This window comes from Coregonus lavaretus (genome assembly GCF_964263955.1).
Source record: "Coregonus lavaretus genome assembly, contig: HAP1_SCAFFOLD_137, whole genome shotgun sequence".
Taxonomy (NCBI): domain Eukaryota; kingdom Metazoa; phylum Chordata; class Actinopteri; order Salmoniformes; family Salmonidae; genus Coregonus; species Coregonus lavaretus.
The window spans coordinates 24,640-50,000 of record NW_028156980.1 but is presented as its reverse complement, the minus strand read 5'-3'; the positions used below and the strand labels follow the sequence as shown (position 1 = coordinate 50,000).

At 46.5% G+C, this 25,361-nt stretch overlaps 1 protein-coding gene across 1 annotated transcript in view; it reads right to left on the bottom strand.

The window, feature by feature from the left end:
* Positions 1 to 19,757, bottom strand: part of LOC311125955 (PH-interacting protein-like) — a gene marked incomplete at its 3' end in the record, with an annotated part of 111,687 nt that extends 91,930 nt beyond the window's left edge. Inside the window, exons 1-8 of the mRNA XM_084199982.1 lie at positions 19,433 to 19,757; positions 19,262 to 19,320; positions 19,145 to 19,174; positions 18,934 to 18,993; positions 14,531 to 14,681; positions 11,447 to 11,545; positions 10,938 to 11,098; positions 3,456 to 3,551 (exon numbers count right to left, since the gene is read on the bottom strand). Of these exons, the coding sequence (XP_084056108.1) occupies positions 3,456 to 3,551; positions 10,938 to 11,098; positions 11,447 to 11,545; positions 14,531 to 14,681; positions 18,934 to 18,993; positions 19,145 to 19,174; positions 19,262 to 19,320; positions 19,433 to 19,472 (696 nt within the window). The 5' untranslated portion in view covers positions 19,473 to 19,757. The remainder of the gene's footprint in view (positions 1 to 3,455; positions 3,552 to 10,937; positions 11,099 to 11,446; positions 11,546 to 14,530; positions 14,682 to 18,933; positions 18,994 to 19,144; positions 19,175 to 19,261; positions 19,321 to 19,432) is intronic.
* Between the last annotated feature and the right edge of the window lie 5,604 nt (positions 19,758 to 25,361).

Here is a 25,361-nt window from a genome sequence, read left to right as displayed (position 1 = left end):
TTACGGTTAGGTATAGATTTAGGGTTAGGTGTTAGGGTGGGAATCAATGATTTGGTCCCCACAAGGATAGCAGCACAAAACTGTTTGTGTGTGTGTGTGTGTGTGTGTGTGTGTGTGTGTGTGTGTGTGTGTGTGCGAGTGCGAGAGGGGTGTTTAAATGAAATTGGGATCCTTAACGTTAACAAAAAATCCCTAACAAAAAAATATATATATTCTTAATTTTTTCCCCACAAAATTACAATCACAGTGAAGCTGGCTGGCCTGCTCTTTCTCTTCCCTGTAGAATAGCCTAGAATATTCATTGATGACAGGCTTTACTGAAGTTGTGTGACATTGCAAGCCAAGAAATTGCGAGATTCAGCATTCCATTGTGAGATACAGCTTTTGATTGCTGATAGACATTCCTAGTGCACGGTTCTGTCTGGTGGCTGACCTGCCTATACTGATAGATAGGCCTAGTGCAGGGTTCTGTCTGTCTGGTGGCTGACCTGCCTATACTGATAGATAGGCCTAGTGCACGGTTCTGTCTGGAGGCTGACCTGCCTATACTGATAGATAGGCCTAGTGCACGGTTCTGTCTGGAGGCTGACCTGCCTATACTGATAGATAGGCCTAGTGCACGGTTCTGTCTGGTGGCTGACCTGCCTATACTGATAGATAGGCCTAGTGCAGGGTTCTGTCTGTCTGGTGGCTGACCTGCCTATACTGATAGATAGGCCTAGTGCACGGTTCTGTCTGTCTGGTGGCTGACCTGCCTATACTGATAGATAGGCCTAGTGCAGGGTTCTGTCTGTCTGGTGGCTGACCTGCCTATACTGATAGATAGGCCTAGTGCAGGGTTCTGACTGTCTGTCTGGTGGCTGACCTGCCTATACTGATAGATAGGCCTAGTGTAGGGTTCTGTCTGTCTGGTGGCTGACCTGCCTATACTGATAGATAGGCCTAGTGCACGGTTCTGTCTGGTGGCTGACCTGCCTATACTGATAGATAGGCCTAGTGCAGGGTTCTGACTGGTGGCTGACCTGACTATACTGATAGATAGGCCTAGTGTACGGTTCTGTCTGTCTGGTGGCTGACCTGCCTATACTGATAGATAGGCCTAGTGTACGGTTCTGACTGTCTGTCTGGTGGCTGACCTGCCTATACTGATAGACATTCCTAGTGCACGGTTCTGACTGGTGGCTGACCTGCCTATACTGATAGATAGGGCTAGTGCACGGTTCTGTCTGTCTGGTGGCTGACCTGCCTATACTGATAGATAGGCCTAGTGTACGGTTCTGTCTGTCTGGTGGCTGACCTGCCTATACTGATAGATAGGCCTAGTGTACGGTTCTGTCTGTCTGGTGGCTGACCTGCCTATACTGATAGATAGGCCTAGTGCACGGTTCTGACTGGTGGCTGACCTGCCTATACTGATAGATAGGCCTAGTGCAGGGTTCTGACTGGTGGCTGACCTGCCTATACTGATAGATAGGCCTAGTGCACGGTTCTGACTGGTGGCTGACCTGCCTATACTGATAGATAGGCCTAGTGCACGGTTCTGACTGGTGGCTGACCTGCCTATACTGATAGATAGGCCTAGTGCACGGTTCTGACTGTCTGTCTGGTGGCTGAGCTGCCTATACTGATAGATAGGCCTAGTGTACGGTTCTGACTGTCTGGTGGCTGACCTGCCTATACTGATAGATAGGCCTAGTGCAGGGTTCTGTCTGTCTGGTGGCTGACCTGCCTATACTGATAGATAGGCCTAGTGCAGGGTTCTGTCTGTCTGGTGGCTGACCTGCCTATACTGATAGATAGGCCTAGTGCAGGGTTCTGACTGGTGGCTGACCTGCCTATACTGATAGATAGGCCTAGTGCACGGTTCTGACTGTCTGGTGGCTGACCTGCCTATACTGATAGATAGGCCTAGTGCAGGGTTCTGTCTGTCTGGTGGCTGACCTGCCTATACTGATAGATAGGCCTAGTGCAGGGTTCTGTCTGTCTGGTGGCTGACCTGCCTATACTGATAGATAGGCCTAGTGCAGGGTTCTGTCTGTCTGGTGGCTGACCTGCCTATACTGATAGATAGGCCTAGTGCACGGTTCTGACTGTCTGGTGGCTGACCTGCCTATACTGATAGATAGGCCTAGTGCACGGTTCTGACTGTCTGGTGGCTGACCTGCCTATACTGATAGATAGGCCTAGTGCACGGTTCTGACTGTCTGGTGGCTGACCTGCCTATACTGATAGATAGGCCTAGTGCAGGGTTCTGACTGTCTGTCTGGTGGCTGACCTGCCTATACTGATAGATAGGCCTAGTGCACGGTTCTGTCTGTCTGGTGGCTGACCTGCCTATACTGATAGATAGGCCTAGTGCACGGTTCTGTCTGTCTGGTGGCTGACCTGCCTATACTGATAGATAGGCCTAGTGCACGGTTCTGTCTGTCTGGTGGCTGATCTGCCTATACTGATAGATAGGCCTAGTGTAGGGTTCTGTCTGTCTGGTGGCTGATCTGCCTATACTGATAGATAGGCCTAGTGCACGGTTCTGTCTGGTGGCTGACCTGCCTATACTGATAGATAGGCCTAGTGCAGGGTTCTGTCTGGAGGCTGACCTGCCTATACTGTTCCCCTCCGCTCTTTCTCCATCCTTCACTAGCTCGCTATGAAAGATGCTCGTGTTTGTGTTCTCGGAAGTACGGCAACTGGGCGGCAGGTAGCTTAGTGGTTAAGAGCGTTGTGCCAGTAACCGAAAGGTCGCTGGTTCTAATCCCCGAGCCGACTAGGTGAAAAATCTGTCGATGTGCCCTTGAGCAAGGCACTTAACCCTAATTGCTCCTGTAAGTCGCTCTGGATAAGAGCGTCTGCTAAATGAATAAAAATAAATTAAAAATCAGTCTCCTCTGTTCCAAAACTACTGAATCTTAGGAGTTGATTCCTAGCGGAAGATGCGTTTTCTTTCTACTAAATGTCTTGGTAAGTCACAGTATTTAACAAACATTAAAGTACTTTTTTTAGGAGAGAGTGGTCTGCAGGCAGGCAGCTCGAGATTATTTGATTGACAGTTCTGGTCGCCTAGTGATGGACGTTAGCCCCGCTTCAGAAGCGGCATCGCTTGACAGACAAGTAAAATGCCAGTTCAGTAGCGCTTTGAAACTATTTCCAGAGAACACTTAGTGTCGGCATTTAAAAAGCCTTAGTGTTAAACAAACACACCGTAGCCAAGGCACTGTGTATATATATATATATATATGGTTATATGACCGTGGTAAACAGATCTTCAAGCCCTGGCAGTCTTACATTGGAAATAGTACCATTATTCTGCATTGTGAATTGACAGGGAATTTTATGATTTTTTCTTATATTGTTTTAATGGAAAACCAATACAGAAACGGCAGTTTAAACACTTTTTTTTTTTTTTCCAATCGTCAAATCCCAAATGTGTGTGTGTGCGCATGTGTGTGTTAACTCACGGCCATGTCAGAGATCTCAGCAGCGTGTCCTCTCAGTGTGGCCAGTAGACGGCCCTCGTCCGTCCCCCAGATCTTCACCAGGCAGTCATCTGAACCCTACACACACACACATCAATAAATCAATCAATATGATCACTCACACAACACACCAATCAGCATGGTCATTGTTCTATCAACCAGGTATTAATAGTCATTATCAATAATATGAAGCCTATGAAACCAATTAAATCAATATTACAAACAATATTACACACTCAGTCATTGATCAATCACATCTAATCAAACCTAGTCTATAACTGGACAACCAGTCAGCCAGTCTATAACTGGACAATCAGTCAGCCAGCCAGTCAGTCTATAACTGGACAATCAGTCAGTCAGTCTATAACTGGACAACCAGTCAGTCAGTCTATAACTGGACAACCAGTCAGTCAGCCAGTCTATAACTGGACAACCAGTCAGTCAGCCAGTCTATAACTGGACAATCAGTCAGTCAGTCTATAACTGGACAATCAGTCAGTCAGCCAGTCTATAACTGGACAATCAGTCAGTCAGTCTATAACTGGACAACCAGTCAGTCAGCCAGTCTATAACTGGACAACCAGTCAGTCAGCCAGTCTATAACTGGACAACCAGTCAGTCAGCCAGTCTATAACTGGACAATCAGTCAGTCAGTCTATAACTGGACAATCAGTCAGCCAGTCTATAACTGGACAACCAGTCAGTCAGTCTATAACTGGACAACCAGTCAGTCAGCCAGTCTATAACTGGACAACCAGTCAGTCAGCCAGTCTATAACTGGACAACCAGTCAGTCAGTCAGTCTATAACTGGACAACCAGTCAGTCAGCCAGTCTATAACTGGACAACCAGTCAGTCAGCCAGTCTATAACTGGACAACCAGTCAGTCAGTCTATAACTGGACAACCAGTCAGTCAGCCAGTCTATAACTGGACAACCAGTCAGTCAGTCTATAACTGGACAACCAGTCAGTCAGCCAGTCTATAACTGGACAACCAGTCAGTCAGTCTATAACTGGACAACCAGTCAGTCAGCCAGTCTATAACTGGACAACCAGTCAGTCAGTCTATAACTGGACAACCAGTCAGTCAGCCAGTCTATAACTGGACAACCAGTCAGTCAGTCTATAACTGGACAACCAGTCAGTCAGTCTATAACTGGACAACCAGTCAGTCAGTCTATAACTGGACAATCAGTCAGTCAGCCAGTCTATAACTGGACCACCAGTCAGTCAGTCTATAACTGGACAATCAGTCAGTCAGCCAGTCTATAACTGGACAACCAGTCAGTCAGTCTATAACTGGACAACCAGTCAGTCAGTCTATAACTGGACAACCAGTTGGTCAGCCAGTCTATAACTGGACAACCAGTCAGTCAGCCAGTCTATAACTGGACAATCAGTCAGTCAGTCTATAACTGAACAACCAGTCAGTCAGTCTATAACTGGACAACCAGTCAGTCAGTCTATAACTGGACAATCAGTCAGTCAGCCAGTCTATAACTGGACAACCAGTCAGTCAGTCTATAACTGGACAACCAGTCAGTCAGCCAGTCTATAACTGGACAACCAGTCAGTCAGCCAGTCTATAACTGGACAATCAGTCAGTCAGTCTATAACTGGACAATCAGTCAGTCAGTCTATAACTGGACAACCAGTCAGTCAGTCTATAACTGGACAATCAGTCAGTCAGCCAGTCTATAACTGGACAACCAGTCAGTCAGTCTATAACTGGACAACCAGTCAGTCAGTCTATAACTGGACAATCAGTCAGTCAGCCAGTCTATAACTGGACAACCAGTCAGTCAGTCTATATCTGAACAACCAGTCAGTCAGTCTATAACTGGACAATCAGTCAGTCAGTCAGTCTATAACTGGACAATCAGTCAGTCAGCCAGTCTATATCTGGACAACCAATCAGAGAGTCTATAACGGGACAATCAGTCAGTCAGCCAGTCTATATCTGGACAACCAATCAGAGAGTCTATAACTGGACAATCAGTCAGTCAGACAGTCTATATCTGGACAACCAGTCAGTCAGTCTATAACTGGACAATCAGTCAGTCAGCCAGTCTATATCTGGACAACCAGTCAGACAGTCTATAACTGGACAATCAGTCAGTCAGACAGACAGTCTATAACTGGACAATCAGTCAGTCAGCCAGTCTATAACTGGACAAACAGTCAGTCAGCCAGTCTATAACTGGACAAACAGTCAGTCAGCCAGTCTATAACTGGACAATCAGTCAGTCAGCCAGTCAATATCTGAACAACCAGTCAGTCAGTCTATAACTGGACAACCAGTCAGTCAGTCTATAACTGGACAATCAGTCAGTCAGCCAGTCTATATCTGGACAACCAATTAGACAGTCTATAACTGGACAATCAGTCAGTCAGCCAGTCTATATCTGGACAACCAGTCAGTCTATATCTGGACAACCAGTCAGACAGTCTATAACTGGACAATCAGTCAGTCAGACAGACAGTCTATAACTGGACAATCAGTCAGTCAGACAGACAGTCTATATCTGACCAACCAGTCAGTCAGTCTATAACTGGACAACCAATCAGACAGTCTATAACTGGACAATCAGTCAGTCAGCCAGTCTATATCTGGACAACCAGTCAGACAGTCTATAACTGGACAACCAGTCAGACAGTCTATAACTGGACAGTCAGTCAGACAGACAGACAGTCTATAACTGGACAATCAGTCAGTCAGCCAGTCTATAACTGGACAATCAGTCAGTCAGTCAGACAGTCTATAACTGGACAATCAGTCAGTCAGCCAGTCTATAACTGGACAATCAGTCAGTCAGCCAGTCTATAACTGGACAATCAATCAGCCAGCCAGTCTATAACTGGACAATCAGTCAGTCAGCCAGTCTATAACTGGACAACCAGTCAGTCAGCCAGTCTATAAATGAACAATCAATCAGCCAGCCAGTCTATAACTGGACAATCAGTCAGTCAGCCAGTCTATAACTGGACAACCAGTCAGTCAGCCAGTCTATAACTGGACAATCAATCAGCCAGCCAGTCTATAAATGGACAACCAGTCAGTCAGCCAGTCTATAAATGAACAATCAATCAGCCAGCCAGTCTATAAATGAACAATCAATCAGCCAACCAGTCTATAAATGGACAACCAGTCAGTCAGCCAGTCTATAACTGGACAACCAGTCAGTCAGCCAGTCTATAAATGAACAATCAGTCAGCCAGCCAGTCTATAACTGGACAATCAGTCAGTCAGCCAGTCTATATGTGGACAACCAATCAGACAGTCTATAACTGGACAATCAGTCAGTCAGCCAGTCTATATCTGGACAACCAGTCAGACAGTCTATAACTGGACAGTCAGTCAGACAGACAGACAGTCTATAACTGGACAATCAGTCAGTCAGACAGTCTATAAATGAACAATCAATCAGCCAGCCAGTCTATAAATGGACAACCAGTCAGTCAGCCAGTCTATAACTGGACAACCAGTCAGTCAGCCAGTCTATAAATGAACAATCAATCAGCCAGCCAGTCTATAAATGAACAATCAATCAGCCAGCCAGTCTATAAATGAACAATCAGTCAGTCAGCCAGTCTATAAATGGACAACCAGTCAGTCAGCCAGTCTATAACTGGACAATCAGTCAGTCAGCCAGTCTATAACTGGACAATCAATCAGCCAGCCAGTCTATAACTGGACAATCAATCAGCCAGCCAGTCTATAACTGGACAATCAGTCAGTCAGCCAGTCTATAACTGGACAACCAGTCAGTCAGCCAGTCTATAAATGAACAATCAATCAGCCAGCCAGTCTATAACTGGACAATCAGTCAGTCAGCCAGTCTATAACTGGACAACCAGTCAGTCAGCCAGTCTATAACTGGACAACCAGTCAGTCAGCCAGTCTATAAATGAACAATCAATCAGCCAGCCAGTCTATAAATGAACAATCAATCAGCCAGCCAGTCTATAAATGAACAATCAGTCAGTCAGCCAGTCTATAAATGGACAACCAGTCAGTCAGCCAGTCTATAAATGGACAATCAGCCAGCCAGTCTATAAATGGACAACCAGTCAGTCAGCCAGTCTATAACTGGACAACCAGTCAGTCAGCCAGTCTATAAATGAACAATCAATCAGCCAGCCAGTCTATAAATGGACAACCAGTCAGTCAGCCAGTCTATAAATGAACAATCAGTCAGCCAGCCAGTCTATAACTGGACAATCAGTCAGTCAGCCAGTCTATATGTGGACAACCAATCAGACAGTCTATAACTGGACAATCAGTCAGTCAGCCAGTCTATATCTGGACAACCAGTCAGACAGTCTATAACTGGACAGTCAGTCAGACAGACAGACAGACTATAACTGGACAATCAGTCAGTCAGACAGTCTATAAATGAACAATCAATCAGCCAGCCAGTCTATAAATGGACAACCAGTCAGTCAGCCAGTCTATAACTGGACAACCAGTCAGTCAGCCAGTCTATAAATGAACAATCAATCAGCCAGCCAGTCTATAAATGGACAACCAGTCAGTCAGCCAGTCTATAACTGGACAACCAGTCAGTCAGCCAGTCTATAAATGAACAATCAATCAGCCAGCCAGTCTATAACTGGACAACCAGTCAGTCAGCCAGTCTATAAATGAACAATCAATCAGCCAGCCAGTCTATAAATGAACAATCAGTCAGTCAGCCAGTCTATAAATGGACAACCAGTCAGTCAGCCAGTCTATAAATGAACAATCAACCAGTCAGCCAGTCTATAAATGAACAATCAATCAGCCAGCCAGTCTATAACTGGACAACCAGTCAGTCAGCCAGTCTATAAATGAACAATCAATCAGCCAGCCAGTCTATAAATGAACAATCAGTCAGTCAGCCAGTCTATAAATGGACAACCAGTCAGTCAGCCAGTCTATAAATGAACAATCAACCAGTCAGTCAGTCTATAAATGAACAATCAGTCAGTCAGCCAGTCTATAAATGGACAACCAGTCAGTCAGCCAGTCTATAAATGAACAATCAACCAGTCAGTCAGTCTATAAATGAACAATCAGTCAGTCAGCCAGTCTATAAATGGACAACCAGTCAGTCAGCCAGTCTATAAATGGACAATCAGTCAGTCAGTCTATAACTGGACAACCAGTCAGTCAGCCAGTCTATAATTTTGTATTATATACAGTACCAGACAAAAGTTTGGATGATTGGAAAAGCATTCCAGGTGAAGCTGGTTGAGAGAATGCCAAGACTGTGCAAAGCTGTCATCAAGGCAAAGGGTGACTATTTGAAGAATCTCACATAGAAAATATATTTTGATGTTTAACACTTTTGGTTACTACATGATTCCATATGTGTTATTTCATAGTGTTGATGTCTTCACTATTATTCTACAATGTAGAAAATAGTAAAAATAAAGAAAAACCCTGGAATGAGTAGGTGTGTCCAAACTTTTGACTGTTACTGTATATAATTTTTAAAAAATTAAAAACAGAAAAAAATCTAATACAATTATGTCTCATGACAAAGGGAGGAAGATAGCGAGGGAGGGAGGGAGGGAGGGAGGGAGGGAGGGAGGGAGCGAGGGAGGGAATAGTGAATTTTAATTTTGGCATTGAGCCAGCATCTAAAATAAAAAAAATACATTGTATTCAGAGAAGAGAGAGAGAAAAGAGAGAAAGTGAAGAGAGAGAGAGACACACACACGCCGCACACATCGTGTACACACACACCAGCACCACATACTCACACAGACCAGAGAGGGAGAGGGAGAGGGAGAGGGGAGAGAGGGAGAGGAGAGAGGGAGAGAGGGAGAGAGAGGGAGAGGGAGAGAGGGGAGAGGGAGGGAGAGGGAGAGGGGGGAGAGGGGAGAGGGAGGGAGAGGGAGAGGGGGGAGAGGGGAGAGGGGAGAGAGGGAGAGGGGAGAGGGAAGAGGGGAGAGGGAGAGAGGGAGAGAGAGGGAGAGGGAGAGGGAGAGGGAGAGGGGAGAGAGAGAGGGGGGGAGAGGGAGAGGGGAGAGGGGAGAGGGAGAGGGAGAGGGGAGAGAGGGAGAGGGGAGAGAGGGAGAGGGAGAGGGAGAGGGGAGAGGGGAGAGAGGGAGAGGGGGAGAGGGGGGGAGAGGGAGAGGGGAGAGGGAGAGGGGAGAGGGGAGAGAGGGAAAGGGGAGAGAGGGAGAGGGAGAGAGGGAGAGGGGAGAGGGAGAGGGGAGAGAGGGAGAGGGGAGAGAGGGAGAGGGGGAGAGGGGGGGAGAGGGAGAGGGGAGAGGGAGAGGGGAGAGAGGGAGAGGGGAGAGAGGGAGAGGGAGAGGGGAGAGGGAGAGGGGAGAGAGGGAGAGGGGAGAGAGGGAAAGGGGAGAGAGGGAGAGGGAGAGAGGGAGAGGGGAGAGGGAGAGGGGAGAGAGGGAGAGGGGAGAGAGGGAGAGGGGGGGAGAGGGAGAGGGGAGAGAGGGAGAGGGGAGAGAGGGAGAGGGGAGAGAGGGAGAGGGGAGAGGGAGAGGGGGGGAGAGGGAGAGGGGAGAGGGAGAGGGGAGAGAGGGAGAGGGGGAGAGGGGGAGGGAAGAGAGGGAGAGGGGAGAGAGGGAGAGGGAGAGAGGGAGAGGGGAGAGAGGGAGAGAGGGAGAGGGGAGAGGGAGAGGGGAGAGGGAGAGGGGAGAGAGGGAGAGGGGAGAGAGGGAAAGGGGAGAGAGGGAGAGGGAGAGGGGAGAGAGGGAGAGGGAGAGGGGAGAGAGGGAGAGGGAGAGGGAGAGAGGGAGAGGGGAGAGAGGGAGAGGGGGAGAGGGGGGAGAGGGAGAGGGGAGAGGGAGAGGGGAGAGAGGAGAGAGGGAAAGGGGAGAGAGGGAGAGGGAGAGGGAGAGGGAGAGGGAGAGGGGAGAGGGGAGAGAGGGAGAGAGGGAGAGAGGGAGAGGGAGAGAGGTGGAGAGAGAGAGGGAGAGGGAGAGGGAGAGAGGGAGAGGGGAGAGAGGGAGAGAGGGAGAGAGGTGGAGAGAGAGAGGGAGAGGGATTTCAAACTGAAGATGAAACTGATGGAGCAGCAGCAGACAGAGTGGGCGTTATAACACTCTTATTACACAGTCATAGTAACACAGTTATAACATATTTATACAACCGCTATCTGAGCTTTAGACCAACAATACAGTTACCATAGCGATCCTACCCAGCACAGGGTCAACCTGGGGTCAAGATTTCAGATCTCATCATGTGACCTCACCACAAACAGTGTAAACCACGCCTTCCTCCTAAACCAGCATCCTCTGGCAGTCACACAGGTACAGCAGCCTAAACACACTCACACACAGACACACACACACACACACACAGAGACGCACAGAGACACACAGAGACACACAGAGACACACACACACACACACAGAGACGCACAGAGACACACAGAGACACACAGAGACACACACACACACACACACACGCACGCACGCACGCACACACACACACACGCTGGGTGTTCTTACGGTGAAGATGCGTCGTCCAGTGCGGTCGAAGGTGACGCAATAGACAGAGGACAGATGTCCCAGAATCCTCTTGTGCATCTTCATGTGTGTGTAGACTGCCGTGGGGAGGAGCTGACCCAGTCGGTACGAACCAATCAGACGACGGCCGTGACCCGTCTCCACTACACACACATCGTGTACACACACACCAGCACCACACACACACACACACACACACACACACACACACACACACACACACACACACACACAGACACACACAGACACACACAGACACACACAGACACACAAAGTTGTCAGTTCCAGCATCATACCATACTAATGTCATTAACTGGTTCACTTACATTATTATAATTATGTTATATAAGAAGAACAACAATAATACATTTAATTTGCCCTTTTCTCACACCCAAGGCCTTGAAGAACAGCACAGTCCTTAGCTGTGTCTTAGGAGGCCAGAGACTTTTCAGACCTTTAGCACAACATTTAACCAATCAGAGGCTACCTACCGATACTGGGCGGGCTCCCATAGATGACTGGCGGCTCAGGGGGCCTACCACAGTGCAGCGCTGCCAGGGCCGAACCCTTCCACACCACATGCTTATAGCCTGTAGGAAAACACACACACACGTTAAACACATACACACAAATATGCTCAACACACACACATTAAACACAAACACATTAAACACACACACAAATATGCTGAACACACACGTTAAACACACAAACACATGTTAACACACAACACAAAAACATGTTAAATACACACAAACACATTAAACACACACACATACAAACACGTTAAAAACACAAACAAACATTTTTTTGGGGGGAGCAGCTAAAAAAATATTGAAGTTTACTAAACCACTGCACCGAACCAAACGCACCCAGCAGGCTATATACAGTGCATTCGGAAAGTATTCAGACCCCTTGTCTTTTCCACGTTATGTTACAGCCTTATTCTAAAACAGATTAAATTGTTTTTTTCCTCATCAATCTACACACAATACCCAATAATGACAAAGAAATAACAGGTTTAGACATTTTGTCAAATAAATAAAAATCACATTTACATAAGTATTCAGCCCCTTTGCTCAGTATTTTGTTAAAGCATCTTTGGTAGCGATTACAGCCTCAAGTCTTCTTGGGTATCACGCTACAAGCTTGGCACACCTGTATTTGGGGAGTTTCTCCCAGTCTTCTCTGCAGAACCTCTCAAGCTCTGTCAGGTTGGATGGGGAGCGTCGCTGTGCAGCTATTTCCAGGTCTCTCCAGAGATGTTCGATCGGGTTCAAGTCCGGGCCCTGGCTGGGCCACTCAAGGACATTCAGAGACATTCAGAGTCCCGAAGCCACTCCTGCGTTGTCTTGGCTGTGTGCTTAGGGTCGTTGTCCTGTTGGAAGGTGAAACTTCGCCCCAGTCTGAGGTCCTGAGCGCTCTGGAGCAGGTTTTCATCAAGGATCTCTCTGTACTTTGCTCCGTTCATCTTTCCCTCAATCCTGACTAGTCTCCCAGTCCCTGCCGCTGAAAAACATATCCACAGCGTGATGCTGCCACCACTATGCTTCACCATAGGGATGGTGCCAGGTTTCCTCCAAATGTGACGCTTGGCATTCAGGCCAAATAGTACAATCGTGGTTTCATTAGACCAGAGAATCTTGTTTCTCATGGTCTGAGAGTCCTTTAGGTGCCTTTTGGCAAACTCCAAGTGGGCTGTCATGTGCCTTTTACTGAGGAGTGGCTTCCGTCTGGCCACTCTACCATAAAGGCCTGATTAGTGGAGTGCTGCACAGATGGTTTTCCTTCTGGAAGGTTCTCCTATCTCCACAGAGGAACTCTGGAGCTCTGTCAGAGTGACCATCAGGTTCTTGGTCACCTCCCTGACCAAGGCCCTTCTCCTCCGATTGCTCAGTTTGGCCGGGCGGCCAGCTCTAGGAAGAGTCTTGGTGGTTCCAAACCTCTTCCATTTAAGAACGAAGGAGGCCACTGTATTCTTGGGGACGTTCAATGCTGCAGAAATGTTTTGGTACCCTTCCCCAGATCTGTGCCTCGACACAATCCTGTCTCTGAGCTCTACGGACAATTCCTTCGACCTCATGGCTTGGTTTTTGCTCTGACATGCACTGTCAACTGTGGGACCTTATATAGACAGGTGTGTGCCTTTCCAAATCATGTCCAATCAATTGAATTTACCACAAGTGGATTCCAATCAAGTTGTAGAAACATCAAGGATGATCAATGGAAACAGGATGCACCTGAGCTCAATTTCGAGTATCATAGCAAAGGGTCTGAATACTTATGTAAATAAAGTATTTCAGTTTTTTACTTTTAATCCATTTGCTAAAATTTCAAAAAACTTGTTTTCGCTTTGTCATTATGGGGTATTGACTAGGAAAAACATTTATTTCATCAATTTTAGAATAAGGCTGTAACGTAACAAAATGTGGGAAAAGTATTTCCGATTGCACTGTAAGTACCATGGTGAGAAGCTGGTCCCGCTGCACCTAACGAAACGTACCAGGTAGGCTTTAGCTCTTCTGCCTTGCCAAACATTTGGTGACGCATAAATGCGAAACCACGTGTTGCTGTTTTATGAAAATCTGGGAATATTTGGCAAAGGAAACGTTTCAGTGGTTCACCAATTAGGGCCTTGATGGACCATGTGCCCTAGGTAGAATGTTTGATATATTTTGGGGGAGGGAGGAGTTTATTTGAGACCCCTGGACAAACCAGGAACTAGACAAAACCACTTGGGGACCAAGACACAACGTCCCAAAAACATCTTAAAAATGTCCTCGGGGACGTCCCCGGGACCAACCGGGAACTAGATAAAACCTCCAGGGGACCATGACACAACGTCCTGACAACTTTAGGCGACAATTTAGTGACGTCCCGGTCTGTCCTAACAACTCATTATCGTTAGCAGGGTATGTCATGTGATTACAGTACTGACTCTTATTGGTGCGTAGCAGGCTAACATGTCATGTGATTACAGTACTGACTCTTATTGGTGTGTAGCAGGCTAACATGTCATGTGATTACAGAACTGACTCTTATTGGTGTGTAGCAGGCTAACATGTCATGTGATTACAGAACTGACTCTTATTGGTGTGTAGCAGGCTAACATGTCATGTGATTACAGTACTGACTCTTATTGGTGTGTAGCAGGCTAACATGTCATGTGATTACAGAACTGACTCTTATTGGTGTGTAGCAGGCTAACATGTCATGTGATTACAGTACTGACTCTTATTGGTGCGTAGCAGGCTAACATGTCATGTGATTACAGAACTGACTCTTATTGGTGTGTAGCAGGCTAACATGTCATGTGATTACAGTACTGACTCTTATTGGTGCGTAGCAGGCTAACATGTCATGTGATTACAGTACTGACTCTTATTGGTGCGTAGCAGGCTAACATGTCATGTGATTACAGTACTGACTCTTATTGGTGTGTAGCAGGCTAACATGTCATGTGATTACAGTACTGACTCTTATTGGTGTGTAGCAGGCTAACATGTCATGTGATTACAGTACTGACTCTTATTGGTGCGTAGCAGGCTAACATGTCATGTGATTACAGTACTGACTCTTATTGGTGCGTAGCAGGTTCTGGCGCCCCGTCCCCAGCAGACTGTGGATCCCGGGGACGCTGGCAGGAACCTCCTTCTCCAGAAGAGGACACACCCTCTGGCACACCTGCAGCAGGTGGTCCGGACTGATGTGACCATACAGCTTCACCTGCACACACACACACACACACACACACAGACACACACACACACACACACACAGACACACACACAGACACACACACAGACACACACAGACACACACAGACACACACAGACACACACCAAGAATTCAGGTTATGGATGAAAGCTGACCACCCATTACAACAGTAACGTCAGTATGACTACAGTATTTCCTGTTCTTCATATAATCACATTCAATACAATTACATCCAATACAATTACATTCAATACAATTACATTCAGTACAAATACCGTCTGTACAATTGCATATCTAGTTGTCCACAGCAAAGACATCTTCTTAAAATGCCTGGCCTACTTTTCAGACGGCACGCACACACGTACACACTGAGCCTTTCTGCTACCCAATTAGACACTCACACCGAACAGCTCTGCTGCCCAATTAGACACACACACACACCGAGCAGCTCTGCTGCCAAATTAGACACACACACACACCGAGCAGCTCTGCTGCCCAATTAGACACACACACCGAACAGCTCTGCTGCCCAATTAGACACACACACACCGAACAGCTCTGCTGCCCAATTAGACACACACACACACCGAGCAGCTCTGCTGCCCAATTAGACACACACACACACCGAGCAGCTCTGCTGCCCAATTAGACAAACACACCGAGCAGCTCTGCTGCCCAATTAGACAAACACACCGAGCAGCTCTGCTGCCCAATTAGACACACACACCGAGCAGCTCTGCTGCCCAATTAGACACACACACCGAGCAGCTCTGCTGCCCAATTAGACAAACACACCGAGCAGCTCTGCTGCCCAATTAGACACACACACACACCGAGCAGCTCTGCTGCCCAATTAGACACACACACCGAGCAGCTCTGCTGCCCAATTAGACAAACACACCGAGCAGCTCTGCTGCCCAATTAGACACACACACCGAACAGCTCTGCTGCCCAATTAGACAAACACACCGAGCAGCTCTGCTGCCCAATTAGACACACACACCGAACAGCTCTGCTGCCCAATTAGACACACACACCGAGCAGCTCTGCTGCCCAATTAGACACACACACCGAGCAGCTCTGCTGCCCAATTAGACACACACACCGAGCAGCTCTGCTGCCCAATTAGACACACACACACACCGAACAGCTCTGCTGCCCAATTAGACACACACAAACTCTCTCTCTCTCTCTCTCCTCTGTTATCTGTACATTCTGCACCGGCGCGCCACTGTGCACACACACACACACAATGAATGACCCTTTAATTGCCTTTAACATCATCTAATTGGTCTGCAGACGTGATCCGTTTAATAAGAACACACTCATTAATACTAATATAAGACTCGCCATGTGGCAGAGGAATGCATGGTGCATGGTAGCTAATATCACCATCATCATCATCATCATCATTATCATCATTATCACTAATATCACCATCATCATCATTATTATCACTAATATCTCCATCATCATCATCATTATTATCACTAATATCATTATTATTGTCACTAATACAATTATTATTAATATCACTATCAGTATCGCTAATATCACTATCACCATCATTATGGGCGGCAGGTAGCTTAGTGGTTAAGAGCGTTGTGCCAGTGACCGAAAGGTCGCTGCTTCTAATCCCCGAGCCGCCTAGGTGAAAAATCTGTCGATGTGCCCTTGAGCAAGGCACTTAACCCTAATTGCTCCTGTAAGTCGCTCTGGATAAGAGCGTCTGCTAAATGACTAAAATGTCAAATGTAAATATTATCACTATCACTAATATCACCAATAAAATTATTATTACTAATATCACTATCATCATTATCACTAATATCACCAATATCATTATTAATCACCATCATCTTTATTAACACTAATATCACTATGATCATCATTAATATTACATCATCATTATTATCACTAATATCACTATCATCATTATTATTATCACTAATATCACTATCATCATTATTATTATCACTAATATCACTATCATCATTATTATCACTAATATCACTATCATCATTATTATCACTAATATTATTATCACTAATTTACTATCAATATTATTTTCACTAATATCACTATCATCACTATTATTAACACTATTATTACTATCATCATTATTATTATCACTCATATCACTATCCTCATCATTATCACTAATATCACTATCATCATTATCACTAATATCACTATCATCATTATTATCACTAATATCACTACCATCATTATTATAACTAACATCACTATCATTATTATTATCACTATAATCATCATTACTATCACGAATATCACTATAATCTTCATTATTATCACTAATATCACTATCATCGTTATTCTTAGCACTAAAATCAATATCATCATTATTATTATCAATAATATCACTATCATTATTATTATCACTAATATCACCATCATCACTACATTACTATTGTTGTCATCATGGAATTAATGTTCAGAATCACTCCTTAACACTAATACAAACGACATCTGTTAGAGGGAGAAAACGCTGCCCTTATTATCATTATATTATTATGAATATGACTTGAATTATTGTTTCATAATTAGCAGTAATTATAATGTTAATTATTAGTAGAAATATTAGTAGCTATTATAAATGTAATCTTTAGACTTCCTTTCACTAACTCTATTATACATTATAAAGATGGTCAGTCAGTCAGTCCATCCGTTATATGAATTATTAGTATTAATATTACTACATTCATAAATGTCATCTTTAGAAAAGACTCCAGTCAACCTAGTGGCTAAATATCTGATCCTTTCAATAAAAACCTTCCATGTAAATAACTTGACATAAACATATAAAGACAATCTGTCTGATAATTAAATTAAATCTGCAATATGGAACTTTCTTGGCGACCTGACCAAATTCACATAGATTTCACAGTTATAGATCTGTCATTCCCGTTGAAAGCCAGTCTAATAAGAGGTAGATCTGTTCTATGTGCTCTATTTCTATGCTTCCCGTTCTTATGTTATATTTTTGAGTATTTTACTATAGGTTTTGTCCACCAGCTTCAAACAGCTGAAAACACAATATTTTTGGTGATGGAAAATATATTTCACAGTGGTTTAGATGGTACAGTGATCCTCTACAATATACTTGCTTGTTGTCACATAAATTGAAATTAGGCAAACTATTAGAATTTTAGCAACCAGGAAATGGCAGAGTGATTTCTGCATAGTTCACCTTTAAGAACATGTCGCATCTTAAGATGAAGCAGCGGAGGACAGAGACAGTAGGCCCGGCCAGCCGCATCACAACCCCCGCTCACCGGCGGAGGGAGAAATGTCAGAGCAAGGAGAGGAGACAGACAGTGTCAATACTGCTGTTCTAGAAATGTATAGATTTAGTTTTAGTCGAGTCTGCAAAAGATCATGATGACTGTAGGCTACTGAAGATGTAAAAAAAATTAAAATAAATGTAAAAAAAAGAACCATGTCATGGAATTTTTTTTAAAAAAAAGATTAAGGTTATGATCATTTGCCAGAAATATAAAACTTTTAAAATATCTACATGATTGATCTCAAAACTCTCGAAAATATGTATTCTATTGACGTTACATGGTGTTATTCATGCAGTGCTCAATAGCGTTATGTAAAATCACCATGTAATTTACCTAATTAGTCCATTAATTAATAAAGCCATAATGATTAGATTTCAGCTGAATATTACCCCTTACCATCTATGTCTCCCCCTCCTTCAACCCTGAGGTAAGAAACACTCCTCTCTCCCCCTCCTGCTGATACAACTCTCTCTTTAGAAGGATATATATATTTCCCAGTGCTTTCTGATATGACTGTTTATTTTCTCCTAAAAGCAGTGTTTTACCTCGTCCCGCTGCTTGTGTGTTTTAGCCACACACACACACACACACACACACACCATGTCTCTCTCTCTCTCTCCAGCAGGAGCTGGGCGCCTTCATCTCTGCAAGCTGTGGCGCAGGAGTCCCTCCCCCGCGCGATCCAACACCACAACACTCATGACGTACCAACATTTCACACACATTTTCACTACTATTTAAATGTTTTGGACATGCCTGTCACCAAACTCTCAACCCAGGTTCCCCGATGGACCAGGACAAGACCCATTGCCTCCTCTGGGCCGGGTTAGGTTCGGGTTTTCTCGGTACAATCCTTTTTACTTTTTTTTCCCCCTGATTTAAAAATTGCGGGAAATTCAATTTGTATTTTGCTCTCTCTAAAAAACTTTTTCTCTGTTATAGAGGAGCCTTACCAAATCCTCGTATCTCCCAGGGTGCTCCTTCCCCGTCCAGTCCCGTCGTGTGGGCAGTAGCTGCAGGAAACACACAGTTCACTCCGATCACTAACACTAGAAACTCGTCTGTTTGTGTTTTTAAACATTAAATTACAAATCTGCTTAAAAATCAACATGAGAAAGTGCAGACAGCAGCTTGATGCGAGGCGAGCACAGACACACGACTCACCTCCTTCTCCTCCACCTCCCGGATCAACGTCTGGAAATAGATTAAAAAGTCAAAAAATCACACACCGAGACAAACCTGGTAATATAGTAAATAATCCTAAAATCCCCTCTGACCCACCTCTGCTGTGTTCTGGCACGGTCCAGCCTGTAGAAAGCGGGCGATTAGGAAGTAGAGTTCTGTAGGGGGGAGAGAGAGGACGGAGCGGGTTAGCTACAGAGGAGGGCGCCGGAGCGACGTGGAGAGGAATTATAACATCTAAATGTCACATATTCAGCTCCCTCTACTCACCAGAATTCAGCTGGGCGACCAGTTTACTGTCTGAATCCATTTTCGGGTTGTTTTTTTAGCGGGCTGAGGGAGTCTGCCCTATAGCTGTCACTGTTTACCCCGCAGGAAAACACTTCCTCCATTCAGGACCGCACCACCGTTAAACAGCCAGGCCCGGCCACCGTACAAACCCCTCCGCGCTGCCGTCAAATAGGCCCTCCGACGGGCTCAACCCGCAACAACACATCGCGTCGATATCACCTCAATAACTGCTCTGAGAGTCACTCTAAGGTTTGTATAACACATTTGGGGCCAATAAAGACGCCATTAAAGTAGTTTTATTGTCCCGTCCCTCCCCCACCCCGCCTCTCTCTAATAGCGCAGGAACAGGAAGTAGTGCAGGCTATTTGACGCACGTACCGGACGTCGACGGGACGCGGCAGAAACAGCGACGTTTAGCAGGAGAGAGAAGCGAGTCAGAGAAAATGGTTGTTACACTGGAACGACATCACCAATCATTCATACAGCGTTATTTACAAACTAACCGCTGTTTATGATGATTAGGATCATATAAACTCTCGTCAGATCGAGTTAGCAAGACTCTTATCTTACAAACAGTGCATTTTGGGGGAGCCTACTAGTGTTGTGATTATCGTGCTGCTTCAACTTTCGACGTCGTTTTGTTTGTTATTTGGTCGTCTGAGCTGTGGGTTTATGGTCGTGTCGTTATTGTGTAACTAACAACGTGAAACAACACACCCACTCCCGGAGCCGTTTGGGTTGTCCTCCTTCTCTCTCGGCTGCCTGTGTCTAGCTCAGCCTGGCTCCAGCAGTAAAATGGGGGAAGGGGTGAGGAGGAGAGGGGAGGGGGAATGGAGACTAATGAATGAAACCAAACCTCGTGAGTTACAAGAATCCACGTCGAATGGCAGACGGATCATGAAGACATACATTTATAGAAACATACGGTTGACATTTTATTTTTTATATATAGGTTAGGTTGTCTTTACGCCCGATGTAAAAGTAGCGAGGGTCATCAAAATTGCTAAAAGGTTTTAAAAACAATTCAAATAGATGCAACATGAAGATACTCCAAACTTTTTGAATGTTTAAAATCCCATCAGATATTGACTGAATAATAGCACATAAAACATTTTACTGGCATGGACAGATAATGCATGGAGTTAAGCGATGTTGGTGGGAATGCAGGTATTCAATTGATTGTAAAATGTCCCTTAAAAAAATAAAAATAGAATGCACTCATATGTACATTTTCTAATGGTATCAGGTATTTCTAAAAATAGTGTTCAAATAAAATGATATGTGCATCATTTGCATAAATACAATGGGTGTATTTGCGTATATGAATTAATTAACATAAAGAGTGGTGCAGGGCTACAACCACCCAAAACACCTGCTCTATCTAGACCTACCTACACTCACCTGCTCTGTCTAGACCTACCCACACTCACCTGCTCTATCTAGACCTACCCTCACTCACCTGCTCTGTCTAGACCTACCCTCACTCACCTGCTCTCTCTAGACCTACCCTCACTCACCTGCTCTCTCTAGACCTACCCTCACTCACCTGCTCTCTCTAGACCTACCCTCACTCACCTGCTCTATCTAGACCTACCCTCACTCACCTGCTCTGTCTAGACCTACCCTCACTCACCTGCTCTCTCTAGACCTACCCTCACTCACCTGCTCTGTCTAGACCTACCCTCACTCACCTGCTCTATCTAGACCTACCCTCACTCACCTGCTCTGTCTAGACCTACCCTCACTCACCTGCTCTCTCTAGACCTACCCTCACTCACCTGCTCTATCTAGACCTACCCTCACTCACCTGCTCTATCTAGACCTACCCTCACTCACCTGCTCTATCTAGACCTACCCTCACTCACCTGCTCTATCTAGACCTACCCTCACTCACCTGCTCTCTCTAGACCTACCTGCTCTGTCTAGACCTACCTACACTCACCTGCTCTATCTAGACCTACCCTCACTCACCTGCTCTATCTAGACCTACCCTCACTCACCTGCTCTGTCTAGACCTACCCTCACTCACCTGCTCTGTCTAGACCTACCCTCACTCACCTGCTCTGTCTAGACCTACCCTCACTCACCTGCTCTGTCTAGACCTACCCTCACTCACCTGCTCTGTCTAGACCTACCCTCACTCACCTGCTCTGTCTAGACCTACCCTCACTCACCTGCTCTATCTAGACCTACCCTCACTCACCTGCTCTATCTAGACCTACCCTCACTCACCTGCTCTGTCTAGACCTACCTACACTCACCTGCTCTCTCTAGACCTACCCACACTCACCTGCTCTATCTAGACCTACCTACACTCACCTGCTCTATCTAGACCTACCCTCACTCACCTGCTCTGTCTAGACCTACCCTCACTCACCTGCTCTGTCTAGACCTACCTGCACTCACCTGCTCTGTCTAGACCTACCTACACTCACCTGCTCTGTCTAGACCTACCTACACTCACCTGCTCTGTCTAGACCTACCTGCACTCACCTGCTCTGTCTAGACCTACCCTCACTCACCTGCTCTATCTAGACCTACCCTCACTCACCTGCTCTATCTAGACCTACCTACACTCACCTGCTCTATCTAGACCTACCCTCACTCACCTGCTCTGTCTAGACCTACCCTCACTCACCTGCTCTATCTAGACCTACCCTCACTCACCTGCTCTGTCTAGACCTACCCTCACTCACCTGCTCTGTCTAGACCTACCCTCACTCACCTGCTCTGTCTAGACCTACCCTCACTCACCTGCTCTGTCTAGACCTACCTACACTCACCTGCTCTGTCTAGACCTACCCTCACTCACCTGCTCTATCTAGACCTACCCTCACTCACCTGCTCTATCTAGACCTACCCTCACTCACCTGCTCTATCTAGACCTACCCTCACTCACCTGCTCTATCTAGACCTACCCACACTCACCTGCTCTATCTAGACCTACCTACACTCACCTGCTCTATCTAGACCTACCCTCACTCACCTGCTCTCTCTAGACCTACCCACACTCACCTGCTCTGTCTAGACCTACCCTCACTCACCTGCTCTCTCTAGACCTACCCACACTCACCTGCTCTATCTAGACCTACCTACACTCACCTGCTCTATCTAGACCTACCCTCACTCACCTGCTCTGTCTAGACCTACCCACACTCACCTGCTCTGTCTAGACCTACCTACACTCACCTGCTCTGTCTAGACCTACCCTCACTCACCTGCTCTATCTAGACCTACCCTCACTCACCTGCTCTATCTAGACCTACCCTCACTCACCTGCTCTATCTAGACCTACCCTCACTCACCTGCTCTATCTAGACCTACCCACACTCACCTGCTCTATCTAGACCTACCTACACTCACCTGCTCTATCTAGACCTACCCTCACTCACCTGCTCTCTCTAGACCTACCCACACTCACATGCTCTGTCTAGACCTACCCTCACTCACCTGCTCTATCTAGACCTACCCTCACTCACCTGCTCTATCTAGACCTACCCTCACTCACCTGCTCTATCTAGACCTACCTAAACTCACCTGCTCTATCTAGACCTACCCTCACTCACCTGCTCTGTCTAGACCTACCTGCACTCACCTGCTCTGTCTAGACCTACCTACACTCACCTGCTCTGTCTAGACCTACCTACACTCACCTGCTCTGTCTAGACCTACCTGCACTCACCTGCTCTGTCTAGACCTACCCTCACTCACCTGCTCTATCTAGACCTACCCTCACTCACCTGCTCTATCTAGACCTACCTACACTCACCTGCTCTATCTAGACCTACCCTCACTCACCTGCTCTGTCTAGACCTACCCTCACTCACCTGCTCTATCTAGACCTACCCTCACTCACCTGCTCTGTCTAGACCTACCCTCACTCACCTGCTCTGTCTAGACCTACCCTCACTCACCTGCTCTGTCTAGACCTACCCTCACTCACCTGCTCTGTCTAGACCTACCCTCACTCACCTGCTCTGTCTAGACCTACCTGCACTCACCTGCTCTGTCTAGACCTACCCACACTCACCTGCTCTGTCTAGACCTACCTGCACTCACCTGCTCTATCTAGACCTACCCTCACTCACCTGCTCTATCTAGACCTACCCTCACTCACCTGCTCTATCTAGACCTACCCTCACTCACCTGCTCTATCTAGACCTACCTGCACTCACCTGCTCTATCTAGACCTACCTGCACTCACCTGCTCTGTCTAGACCTACCCACACTCACCTGCTCTGTCTAGACCTACCTGCACTCACCTGCTCTATCTAGACCTACCTACACTCACCTGCTCTATCTAGACCTACCTGCACTCACCTGCTCTGTCTAGACCTACCTACACTCACCTGCTCTATCTAGACCTACCTGCACTTACCTGCTCTATCTAGACCTACCTGCACTCACCTGCTCTGTCTAGACCTACCTACACTCACCTGCTCTATCTAGACCTACCTGCACTCACCTGCTCTGTCTAGGCCGACCTACACTCACCTGCTCTATCTAGACCTACCTACACTCACCTGCTCTGTCTAGACCTACCCTCACTCACCTGCTCTGTCTAGACCTACCCTCACTCACCTGCTCTGTCTAGACCTACCCTCACTCACCTGCTCTGTCTAGACCTACCCTCACTCACCTGCTCTGTCTAGACCTACCCACACTCACCTGCTCTGTCTAGACCTACCCTCACTCACCTGCTCTGTCTAGACCTACCCTCACTCACCTGCTCTGTCTAGACCTACCCTCACTCACCTGCTCTGTCTAGACCTACCCTCACTCACCTGCTCTATCTAGACCTACCTACACTCACCTGCTCTGTCTAGACCTACCCACACTCACCTGCTCTGTCTAGACCTACCCACACTCACCTGCTCTGTCTAGACCTACCTGCACTCACCTGCTCTATCTAGACCTACCTGCTCTGTCTAGACCTACCTACACTCACCTGCTCTCTCTAGACCTACCCACACTCACCTGCTCTGTCTAGACCTACCTACACTCACCTGCTCTGTCTAGGCCTACCTACACTCACCTGCTCTATCTAGACCTACCCACACTCACCTGCTCTATCTAGACCTACCCACACTCACCTGCTCTGTCTAGACCTACCTACACTCACCTGCTCTATCTAGACCTACCTGCACTCACCTGCTCTGTCTAGGCCGACCTACACTCACCTGCTCTGTCTAGACCTACCTGCACTCACCTGCTCTGTCTAGACCTACCTACACTCACCTGCTCTATCTAGACCTACCTGAAATCACCTGCTCTGTCTAGACCTACCTACACTCACCTGCTCTATCTAGACCTACCTGAAATCACCTGCTCTGTCTAGACCTACCTGCACTCACCTGCTCTATCTAGACCTACCTGCTCTATCTAGACCTACCTACACTCACCTGCTCTATCTAGACCTACCTGCACTCACCTGCTCTGTCTAGGCCGACCTACACTCACCTGCTCTATCTAGACCTACCTGCACTCACCTGCTCTGTCTAGGCCGACCTACACTCACCTGCTCTGTCTAGACCTACCTGAAATCACCTGCTCTGTCTAGACCTACCCTCACTCACCTGCTCTGTCTAGGCCTACCCTCACTCACCTGCTCTATCTAGACCTACCCTCACTCACCTGCTCTGTCTAGACCTACCCTCACTCACCTGCTCTATCTAGACCTACCCTCACTCACCTGCTCTGTCTAGACCTACCTGAAATCACCTGCTCTGTCTAGGCCTACCCTCACTCACCTGCTCTGTCTAGGCCTACCTGAAATCACCTGCTCTGTCTAGACCTACCTGCACTCACCTGCTCTGTCTAGGCCTACCTGCACTCACCTGCTCTGTCTAGGCCGACCTACACTCACCTGCTCTATCTAGACCTACCTACACTCACCTGCTCTGTCTAG